This window comes from Bactrocera neohumeralis, chromosome 6 (assembly GCF_024586455.1).
Source record: "Bactrocera neohumeralis isolate Rockhampton chromosome 6, APGP_CSIRO_Bneo_wtdbg2-racon-allhic-juicebox.fasta_v2, whole genome shotgun sequence".
NCBI classification, from domain to species: Eukaryota; Metazoa; Arthropoda; class Insecta; order Diptera; family Tephritidae; genus Bactrocera; species Bactrocera neohumeralis.
Genome location: NC_065923.1, coordinates 76,710,336 through 76,722,223, shown reverse-complemented (window position 1 = coordinate 76,722,223; position 11,888 = coordinate 76,710,336). Strand labels below are relative to the sequence as shown.

Sequence of the window (11,888 nt, the reverse complement as noted above, 5' to 3'; positions counted from 1 at the left end):
ACGAGGACATCATCGAATGTTGACTCTGGAACTGTTTGCAGATGCATTAGTGGCCAGCTCTGCGACTTTCGCAATAGCAAAGACCTCAGCTTGAAATATACTGCATTGGCCCGGCAACTTAAAAGGTTGCCTTATGCCTAACTCTGAACAGTATATTTCCACACCAACTCCATTGTCCATTTTCGAGCCATCAGTATACATGTTTACAGTGTTGCGCGTAGCTAGCAAACCTTTTTGTATGTTTACTTTGAACCTTCTTTCCCAGTTGAAAAGTGGGGTCATGTAGTAGGTGTTTGCCCAAAAGCCATTATCCACCGCGCTATGCCTGAAGGTTCGATATGTAAATTCTTCTGCAGCCAGTCGTCGTCCTGCCGATTTTGCTGCGCAGTTTTCAGCGAAGAGGTCTATAGGTGGGAAGTTTAGTACCAGTTCAAGAGCCGCCTCTGCATTTGTTCTTAAAGCTCTCGTTATGCACAGCGCAGCGAACGGCTGAATCCTTTCCATTGGCTTACGTTAGGTGGATTTCCGTATGCCTGTCCACCATACAACTGCACCGTAGAGCAGAATTAGTCTAAAATTGCTGTGTAGCATCGGTGCATGAGAGAGCCCTAGGTTGTGCCGAGCACCTGCCTACACGCATATAAAGCATTGCTGGCTTTTCTCACTCTTTCTTCCACCTTTAGCTTCCACAACAGTTTGCTGTCCAAGCCCAACCTAAGGTATATATTTTTTAAGGCCTCCGCCGTTTCCTTCTGGGTGTTAAAAACTTTGTGACAAACTTAGTGTGCCCTGTTCAGGGTATACAAATGCTGTCAGCGAAAAAATCAGCTCAGCCACACATCGATCGTTGTAAAAATGTAGAGCTAAGTCCGCGCGTACTTGGCATCAAATGAAGAAAGCTTGCAAGCAACCCTTACCTCACCGAGGACAAAAATCACACTTTTATTTAAATGATAATTCTAATAATATATATTTATTTGCTTACTTTATAATAATATCATTTTTGCTAATACTCACTCGCTTCGCTCTCACGCTCACCATCTCACTATGCAATTGCTATTTTAAACCGTTTGCAATTGCCGCAACTGTGAATTACTTAAATACATTAAGTTTGTTTTATAAGTCCCCGTGAGTCCCGCGTGCCTATTGTGGATTGCAGTTCTAATTCGTTAAGTAGACAACTGCTTATCAAACAAAGGTTCGAGTGGCTTCTTTTGTTTTCATGTCGGCGCTTATAAATCAATGAGATGGCATTAAATTTTGTGGGTGAGTCAGTGCCCTCTTTTGGTAGAAAAATACATTTGTGTTTAATTATAATTTGGACGAGCAAAATATGCTGGGAATAGGTAAATACGTAGGAGTGCTGCCATTCTGAACTCAATTCCTTGATTTCGTTGATGCACTTTCCAAGTATTCAGTGTCTGGTTTGTTTTTAGCGCATAGGCCAGCCGTTATAGTTGCTGTAAGTCTGTAAATTCTATTCATGAACCTATGTGATAAGTCCTTAGCATTATTCTTATTATAGTTGAGCCCTATCTGGCTCGTTACCTAGCGAAATAGGCTCGAACATCTACATAATTAAATTTGGTTTAAAACCCAGTTCCTGCTAAGTATTCGCTTGCATATAGGTCATATATACTTCATTTGTTCTTTTTTCAATTTAAGTTATTCAATTCAATTTGGTATCGATTTCATCTCAGGTATTTAGATGTAGGTTACAAAAAATACCAAGTCCGTTGTTCCCAGGCTCCCTCGGACCTATTAATATGGTCCTTTCCATAATCTCACTGTTTGTGGAAGTAAGCATCCCTGATACCATCAACACTATGAGGTCTGCATATGCTACTGCTTTCAATCCTACTCCATTGAGTTGAAGTAGCACTCCATTCAAGCCATCACCACCCATAAAAGCGTGGTGGAACAGCTCCTTGAGGACTTCAAGAAGTTCATCCCAAAATTTTGACCCATTATTAAAACAAAATACCTCAAATTAGGTTTTCTTAAGTTAAATATCATTTACAGTGCTATTTTATTTTATTTTAACAGAAAAGTTGCTTGCTGGTAGCACCTAGTAGCTTTTAAAAAGCTTAAGAGCATTTTTCCAAAACTTAGATATTTAAGATTTAAGTACGCTTAGTTAATTTTCTGAATAAATAATTTTCACTCGCTTAAGCAACGAAAAGAATACAAATCGGTATATTACTTGCTAATTACCATAATAACAGTAACTGTATACCCAAATATATAACTATTACTAATAGGTTATGTAACAAATGCATATAAATATTCAAAATCAAAATTCAGCGATTCACTGCGAAATAGGTGGGATAGTCTTTGTTGATTTGATGTGCTGTTGAGATATCTTTGTAGAGTAGCTTTAAGGCGTTAAGGATAGTCAGAATTTTCAAAAGATTTTAATTTTCTTATATTATCATCTCTTAGAAATGTTCTCTGAATTTTTGAAGTAAATCTAGCAAATACTTTTCGAGCTGTGCGATAATTAGTAAAGCGTTCTCGGACGCTTCAATTGCGTTTCTCTAAAAACCATATTTTTTGAAGTGTTGACTATTGTAACTCGACAATCGCTCGATTGATTTCAATGAAGATTCATAGCTTTGATTAACTGTTGGTATTTTCCCGAAATCTGGAACGAACCGCAAGGAGCTTCGTAAAATTGTAATTTTTTCTTGCCTCCGACTACACCCAACCCTTAAAGTACTTCCATTAATTTTAGTAATTAATGAGTTTTTGGTTTAAATCACGCTTGCGATTAATGATATACTAGGAAAAGTAAAACAACTTAAGTTAATGCTAGACTATTATAAAACTACGATTTTCGGACACTTCGAGCCCCTTTCTGGCCACAAGGCCATTTTCTATGCCTAACTGTTTAATACATACTACCGTTAAGTGTTTTGCTTAACATTTTCGGTGTGTAGTCTTTGCTTTTTTAACTTGTATTATTCATGATTATGAGCGGAACTTCGGTGTAATCGTTATTTAGTGGCAGTCCGGACTCACTGTTCTCCGTCGCTTCTTGTAGTACCAGGCGAGATTCACGCTTGCGCTGACGGCTGTAACGTATGCCATAACTGAAGTAGATCAGCAGACCGATGGCGATCCAAATGCCGAAGCGTACCCAGGTCATTACGTCCAGACGCACCATCAGGTAGACATTGATGAAGATTGAAAGACCGGGCAGCCAAGGCACCATTGGCACTTTGAACGCCAACTGCGTGCTGGAGCGTGGCTGACGTGAAATGATGAACAATATCAGCGGTAAAGGCAGACCAGTGATGACTAGCAGCACTATATAAGGTGGCGTTATATTGCCTGGTTCGATTTCCACCTTCTGAAGAAAGTGTGAGAATACAAAACACCAAGTAACTGAAAGCCAAAAAAAGAAAGATAATAATAAAGACGACTTCAACACACTATAGTATATACAACTTACAGTATAATGTTATCAGAAAGGTCACCAGTCTACCGCTCTTTCCATTCGCCACCGTCACATTGTTGGTGTTGAATAATTGACGCCAAAGATTGCAATTGGTTTGAGCGCGGTCGGCCAAGGCACGTCCAGTGCCGATACCACGACCATCGCGGCGGTCATCGCCGTCGTAGCGTAATATGAGCACACAGCTCGCCACCATCGAGTAGGCCAAGAGCGTGCCGATCGACATGATGCTCACCAGCTGACTGAGTTTGAAGATGGCAGCTAGCAGCCCGGTAAGCACGCCAGTGATCAGCGTGCCTTTGAAGGGTGTTTTGAAGCGCTGACTAATCTCACCCATGCACTTGAAGAGCAATCCATCAGAGGCCATGGCAAAAACTATGCGCGGCAATGGAAACATGGCGCCCATCATGCTGGCACATAGCCCGCACAGCGCGCCAATTGTTACCAAATACTCGGCAACCCACCAGCCGTAGCGACTGAAGACATGCGGCAACGGCGCTTGTTCGTCCTGCTCGTAGTACGGTAGCATCATGGTGAGCACGGTGGAGACACCGAAGTAAGCGAGGAAAATCATGGCGAGCGAGGTGACCACCGCAAACGGTATGGATTTCTTGGGATTTTTGGCCTCCTCACCGGCCGTCGCGATGCAATCAAAACCAATAAATCCATAGAAACAAACCGCAGCGCCACGTATGATGCCCGTCAGACCATAAGGGCTGAAACCGCCATTACCGTAACCCTCGGGAACTGCCGATTTCGGTATGGACCAGTTGCTAAGCGAAACTGTGTGTCATAAAGGTGGTAAATATTAGTTGAAATATGTGTGGGAATGCAGCTTGAGACGCTACCTTTAAAGAGTCCGGCAATGATCACAAAGAGCACAACACTCAAATTGAGGAATGTGAAGACGTTATTCAAACGCGACGACTCCTTGGCACCCACTGCAATGGCTAATGCAAAAAGCACCGTAACGATGAGCGCAAAGAAATCCGGATAGTCGCCAAGACCCTCGATGTTCATGGCGAAATTCTTGCTTAAATAATCGCGCATCGCATAATTGAAGAGCTTGTCCAAGTACGTGCTCAATCCTTTGACCACACTGGCGCCACCTTTAGTTACAAGGAGAAAGATAGAGTGAGAGAGATAGAGCGTAAGTGTAAGAAAGTAGTTAACATATTTATTGTAATTTGTTATTTCGTTAAAAGTGACGCTGAAATGAAAAGTTTTATGGCGAAAATTAGCGCTGCCAGCACTTTCGCACACAAGCCAGTTAGTATTGGCTGAAACCGACAAGAAACCTGAACTTACTAAATATACCAAGAGCTCCACAATTATCAATAGCATAAATATGGGTGTGATTCTTGCAAGTTGTTGCTGTGTTTGTGCAAATATTTTCAATTAGACATGAAAGATCGAAGTGACTTGCTGATGCTAAGGCACACATACACAGCAGTGTGATGCTTTAGCGCTTGCGTTTGTATGTGTATACAAATATATATATATATATATATATATGAATGTTTATATGTATTTACGCACATAATGTATATGTATGTGTATGTGCAACGGCATTAAATTGGAAAACGCGACGTAAATTACACTCAATTAAGGGACTCCAAAGTCGAATTGGAAACCGAAACAAATTAGGGAATTACTTGTACATGTGCGTGCAAGCTCAGCATTGTTGTTAGGGCTCAGGCGCGATTTCTGAGGTTTGGAAGATACATATTTTTATAGAAATAGAACAAGAAAAAATTTTAATTTCGCTTGTACGGGAAGGCATAATACCCTTCACAAATACAAATTACTTCTTACAAGAACTTTCAAGTTCAGTTTGTTTGGCCGCTATATGCTATAGAGCTCCGATCTAAACCATTTCTTCGGAGATTGTACCGTTATCTTGTGCAATAATTCGTGTCAAATTTTTTGAGGATATCTCGTCAAATGAAAAAGTTTTCCATACAAGTACTTGATATGGATCGTTCAGTTTGTATGACAGCTATATGATATAATGCTCCGATCTAAGCCATTTCTTCTGAGAATGCATTGTTTTCTTAGAAAATAATTCACACCGAATTTCTGGAATTATCTCTTCTAATGGAAAAGTTTTCTATACAAGCACTTTCTACCGATCGCTCAGTTCCAAGAGATTATTTCGCGTATTTACAGATAGACGTACGGATGGGCCTCCTAAATTAACTCAGATCGCCAAGCTGATCATTTATATACATGTATGTATATATTTCTTATTGTCCCCGACGTTTTCTCCAGATTGTGTGAACTTCGTGCAAAACATAATACACCCTGTTCTAAGTATAATTAACTGCTTACTCACCGATTGCATACTCCAATATCAGATTCCAGCCAATAATGAACGCCATGAATTCGCCAATTGTCACATAACTGTATATATATGCCGAACCAGCTTTCGGCACACGGGCGCCAAACTCTGCATAGCAGAGGCCGGCAAATATCGATGCAATAGCGGCGATAAGAAAACTTATAACGACCGCCGGTCCAGCATAGACCTTGGAAACTTCGCCAGCCAACACATAAACGCCGACACCCAATGTTGAGCCAATGCCGAGTGCGGTGAGATCAAATGCGGATAGTACTTTGGCTAACTTGGACTCGGTTGTATCCTCCATGGGTTTGCGTCGCGTTAACACATGATAGGCGCCGGATATGCTGAGCGAAGGCATGCTGTGGGTGAGTAGAAGAAATTTTAGTAGTTGGAGCGGAAGCTATTTTTTTTTTTTATATGTTATAAACTTTTATGGCTTGTTTACCATGCATTATTGGTGTGAGGTTTTTGTGTGATAAGACACGTTTAGGTACGAGTACACCGCTAGGAATGCTTGGTTCGACTAATTTTAAAATTTCAAATTTCACATGCATATGGTCATGTATACTTACAATATCACTATATATATATACTTATATCAGTTTATTAAGCGAAATTTCAAATACTCCATATTCTACAAAGCGAAACCAATAAAGCATTTAGCACGTTTGAAATTCAAACTATTTGCGCAGCTTAACAGTATAAAGTAGAAATTAGTGGCTTAAGTCAGACCTGAATAGGTTGATTAGTAGTATAAAGGAATATATGGTATATACCCTTTCATAGCTTGGCAGTCGATCGAATTTACAAAGCAGCATCGATCACAAGTTACGCTTACGCTTGGAACAAATGTACAGTTATCACACAAACAACAATCAAATTTCACCATTATTTGATTAGCACCTTTTCTCTACAGGTTTCAGTGGCAAGTAAATTAATATAATGATCAATTAAGCGTTTTTATAGATTATGGTTATAAAGAACAAAAATTATTTATATGATTGTGGGGTGCTAAAAAATCGGTAATGTGACTAACGCGTGCGCCACAAAGTGCGTTGTATATTTTTGGAAGATAACTGTACGATTTTAGCTGCCGCAGACCAAACCGAAAACAAATCCGAAAAATACGCGTTGGAAATATTTGCCGATATTTCAAGAGCATTGCATTTATGCGTGGTAAGAATGCAGCTCTCTGCGCTCAAGACCTTCGAAGAATTGCTGATGCCATTGGAAGCAGAAATTTTAGCGCGCAGTTGAATGAAGCAAGCATATTTTTTTAAATATTTTTACTATTTACATTGCAATTACGCAAATGAAAGACCAACTTTGCCTTTCCTAAATGTTTTTTGTTTTTAATTTTTTTAAATTGTTATGAAAAACTTTAAACATTTTTTTTTTAAATAATTTTTTTTGAAATTTTTTAAATTTTATAAAACTGTTTTTTAAAATAATTTTTTGATATTTTTTTTGTTTTAATTTTTTAATTATTTAAATTTTTTTAATGTAAAAATTTTTTTTTAAAACGTAAAAGTATTTTTTACAATTTTTTTAAAATTTTTTTTAATTTATTTTTAATTTTGTTAATTTTTTTTAATTATTTCTAATTAAATTTTTTTTTTAATTTTCTTAAATTTTTTAAATTTTCTTTTTAATTTTTTTTTAATTAAAAAAAGTTAAGCGTATTTTTTATAATTTTTTGTAAGTTCGTAGCTACGTACATACATATGTACATATATATACATACATATGTACATATATATACGCGCCACGCAAATGGTTCCTTCCATAGGCTATAATAATATACAATTTTTAATTTTCACACAAACAAATACCTTTTCTTCTAGCGGCGAAAAGAAATAATAAAATCACACGCACTATTTAATTTTCGACCTTCACAGCTCGACAAGCGTCGTATCCTCTTGTGTCGTCTTTTTTAGCGTCTTTCATTTAAAACACCAATAAAGAAAAGCCTTTTTCAGCGTCTTTCATTTGCAATCCAGCAATAAAAATCTATCACAGCCTATATGGTACTAATCTATTTCGATTGATTCGTGTATGTCAATAGCTTGTGATCTGCTGATCAATTGGCTTCTTTTCGGGTTGAGCGTCGTTGACGATTTGACATGCAAGCGGTACATCACACAGCTGCCAAGCCGCAAGCCACTTTTGTAAATTACTGAAAGCACGAAGTTTTAGCGCGTAAAATTGTAACGTAGCCAAAGCTTTTTATGAAAGCTTTTACGTGGCTGCGGGTAAGTAATGAACACATATACATTTATCAATAAATGAAGCATTCAAAAGGGGTTGGAAAGCTGTGTGTGATGCTGAAGCGATGTTGATTTGATATTTTTGAAAATTTAACTTCGTCCTCGCTACGCAATCACTCGCTTTCTAAGCGCATTGTTTAAGGGATACTCACTGATTACGAATAATGGCAAAGTACTGGGTCGTTCACCAAGTTATTTCGTTTTTTTAAAGCAATTTAAACAATATTGTTTTGTTGTGTAAGACACTTTATGAAACTATATAATCTCCATTTTCATCTAATACCCTAGGCCAACTTTCAGGCACGCTCATAAAATGTGTGATTATTGCAGGCATTAAACTGGTAAAAGTGGTTTCTGAGGTCCTGATATGAGGTGAAGGTTCTCTCAGCCAAAAAAAAAAAAAAATGATTTGAGGTGAAAGCTCTCCCAATCAAAAAATTGTGCAGAAACCGAAATAAGTAATAATCCAAAGTTGTGAAGTCTGGCTAATATGGTGAGATTTTGTCCAGCTGTTCCCAATACACTTCGAAGTCATACTCGTTTATGCGACGAAACCAATTTTGTTCTAAAAGCATATGAGAAACCCATATATAATATTAGGCTTCGAAATTAATACTTGATGTTTCGTGTGCTTGTGAACGGACAAATTCAATTGTTCAGCAATATTTCCAGTTATTTATTTGCATCGACCAACGACTTTAATTTAGCCATATCGAAACGTCATAATTGACCTTCCTCTCCTTCTTTACGTCACGTTCTATTGCATTTTTTTGTCAAACCAACAGTAAGTAACAGAACGAGACTGTCGTAAACTCTATAACCGTAAACTCTATAACCTGTGATAAGACTAGTATGGGTGCAGGACCACAGAAGAATCGTAGGCAACGGTAAAGCTGAAGAGCTGGCACCCTACTTTCGCTAATAGTGGAGTGGGAATGCGTCCACTCTCCACATGTTGTCTAGGTACTACTGGATGAATGGGCTTCACTTTTGACCCAAGACCGATTTTTGTTGTGAGTTTTGTTGTGGTTGTAACGGTTACCTAATCACGTTAGCATGGTAAGGATTAGAAAAATTGTCATCGAGATCATCCAACGGTAGGCCCAGGCAACGTGCTGTTTCGACGGAGTCGGACCATGGAGAGAGCGATGTCAAGCGGTGTCGATTTCAACCAAATTCGGTAGGTAATTTTGTACCTACATTCCCATTCCAACATTGCAGCACTGAACGAAATTAGACAAGAACTACGGCTATTTTCCATATAAAATTTTTTTAAATTTAATCTGATTCTTTTACTTTCCGGTATAAAAATCAAACACCAATCAATGTATCCGGTTAAAACTTTGCCGAATAATGGTTTTTGGCTGTGCCACCTAATGACCAAAAATTGTTCAAATCAGACCAAAACTATTCAAGTCCGCAGGTGCTGAATATGTGAACCCTAGTTCCTATTGCGAACCTTTTACTGAAAATATCGGTCGACCTATTTTATAATTGAAATATGAAAATAATTTTTCCCACCTTTGAGGTTTGCATGTTACGAGTTTATAAAATGTTCGCTTACACCCAAATTCAGCACTTTCTTACTGGCTATTTGTTGCTATTAATAATTTATGAGTCATGTATGCTTTTTTATTTTTTATTTTTTTAATTTTTTGAAGTGGAATTTTACAGTTTATCGTGTTTTGCGGTGAACAAATACAAAACTTAATATGGCAACTCTGAGCAAAGCAAAATTTGCCAACAAAACATTCAATATATGTACGTCAGCGCGCTCTTATCTTTCTCTCCCTCTCTCTTCGCCACCACCAACCATGTGCTGCGCTCTCTGCCATTTACTAATCCGCACTACTAGCTAGTGACTTAGTAAGCCAACTGAAAATATCAATAGTTTATTTGTATATATGTATGTACATATGTCTGTATGTCTGTATTTCCACTTCCCACATGGCATAGCAATCAGATGTGTGATAATTGAATTTCGTTGTTGTTGGGGGAATACGTCTGCAAGCCCAAATTTAGTTGCGCGCGTAATAAAAATAGCCCGTTGCTTATACGCTCCTACAAATGTACTCATTCAGGTGCATGCGCTGCACATTTGCTTGGCACATAACGTCAATACTTAAATAATTTTCTTTTAGTATTTTTTTGTGCGAGCAAATTCGTTTCTATTAGACAGCTGCAACGTAGGCAGGGTGCTACGATACGGCGTTACGATACATCAATACAATAGATTCACACAAACATTTGTCTGTGCCGTCAGGTAAGAAATTCTTACTAGCAATACGCACGGCTGCTTCACTTACCCGCAACTTTCCAGAAACTCCTCCATTTCAGCGTCGATTTGTTGCTTTATTACAATTCACTTAATTTAGTATATTTATTGTATTTTTGTTTTTGCCAAATTAAATCACAACCACATATATTTTATTGCTGATTAAGTAATAAACTGTTAACTAAATACGCGGCGACCGGTAATAGCTGGAGCGTGTTCATGTCTCGTTTCTACGCGTGGACGTTTCACATATGAATATCGAAACCTTAGGTATTGTCTAAGATATATTAGATATACTTAGCATGCACAAATGATATCGTATGTATAGATGTGACTGCTTTTTCGCCGGTCGCAGTGGTTTTTTGGTCTCTGCAAAGAGCACGTGCAATTGGAACAGCTGACGCGCGACGAATTAAGAGAGCGCAAGGGTTACCGCCTCATTTCGAGTTGAATAAAATATGATATAAAAAATATATATACATATATACTCACATAAAATGGAAAGCCACGTATCATAAAAAAAAAATGAAAATCGTTGATAGATATAATAACCAATATATAACCATTTTATAACCAAAACTCAATTTTTGTTTCAATATGATTGTATGATAACCAATATATAACCATTTCATAACCAAGACTGAAAATTTTGTTTCAATATGAGTCTATGATACCCAATATATAACCATTTTATATGTTGCAAAAGCAAATGTTTTCAAAGTAAATTTCTATAAAAATAAAATATAATCTGATTTTTGATTAAGGTAGGTGACTCTACGCCACACCGCGCTCGCTCTCTTGTCGCTTGCATTAGCGCGCTCTTTCTTTAAATTTGTGAAACGTCAAACTGGTAGTAAATTGATTACAGCGCCCTGTGAAGGAATGAAATATTTGTATGTATGTATGTACATATGTATGTATGAATGGTTCTTATTTCAAATGATAGCTCATTGGCGCGAATTGCATCAGCAGATTTTTCACCAAAAATTCTTTGTAGCATTATTAACAAAAATGCAATTAGAGCTATTAAGTGTTAAGGTTACACGCTTTAGCTACTGATATTCCTTTGCCAGGTATATATGTACGTATGCACGAGCAAATTTCACACAGTATTTAATTGCGGACTCAATTTCTGTAAACAAATATTTAAAATGCGACTTTATGTGTAAAAAAAAAAATAATAAAAATAAATGTGTTGAAAAAATGATAGAATTTATTTATATTGAACCGATAATTAAAAGGGCCACAAAGTGGCGCCTTAACGCTGCTGCTTGTTTGCAATGTAGTTTGTAATGTGTAGTTCCAATAAAACCAACAACTTTACAGCGCTAATATATACATAGCTGCAAAATTTAAAAGCTTCGACAAAGCTTTCTGTTAAATTAAAACTCTTTACAGCACTTGTTACTGTTAACTAAGTTGCGCTGAAGTTTGTCGCGGGTGACGCGATTTGGCGGTGCGGTTATGTCGCACACGAAATACAAAAATGGCATAACCCAAAATTTTCGAAATTTGTATTTGGGCATAAAGCATCAATTTTAATTT

General features: G+C 37.5%; 1 protein-coding gene across 3 annotated transcripts; it reads right to left on the bottom strand.

The window, feature by feature from the left end:
- Nucleotides 1-1,990: 1,990 nt before the first annotated feature.
- LOC126761410 (cationic amino acid transporter 2) lies at nt 1,991-10,640 on the bottom strand. Of its 3 annotated transcripts, none has more exons than XM_050477545.1 (5): nt 10,375-10,640; nt 5,793-6,160; nt 4,306-4,566; nt 3,455-4,240; nt 1,991-3,387 (listed from the first exon to the last, which is right to left on the bottom strand). In XM_050477545.1, the coding sequence occupies exons 1-5, from the start codon at nt 10,398-10,400 to the stop codon at nt 2,951-2,953; spliced, it is 1,878 nt and encodes a 625-aa protein (XP_050333502.1). In that variant the 5' UTR covers nt 10,401-10,640; the 3' UTR covers nt 1,991-2,950. The 3 variants fall into 3 exon arrangements, with proteins under 3 accessions (XP_050333502.1, XP_050333503.1, XP_050333504.1); XM_050477546.1 differs by lacking the exon at nt 10,375-10,640 and adding an exon at nt 7,634-7,937; XM_050477547.1 differs by lacking the exon at nt 10,375-10,640 and adding an exon at nt 6,247-6,328.
- Nucleotides 10,641-11,888: the final 1,248 nt, after the last annotated feature.

What these genes read in the sequence shown, in the direction of transcription:
- LOC126761410 (XM_050477545.1), bottom strand. Translation starts at nt 10,400, where the DNA reads ATGGAGGAGTTTCTGGAAAGTTGCGG. An exon ending in GAGTTTCTGGAAAGTTGCGG is followed by an intron (nt 6,161 to 10,374) that starts GTAAGTGAAGCA and finishes ACTCACCCACAG; the next exon opens with CATGCCTTCGCTCAGCATAT. An exon ending in CTTTCTGATAACATTATACT is followed by an intron (nt 3,388 to 3,454) that starts GTAAGTTGTATA and finishes TTTGGCTTTCAG; the next exon opens with TTACTTGGTGTTTTGTATTC.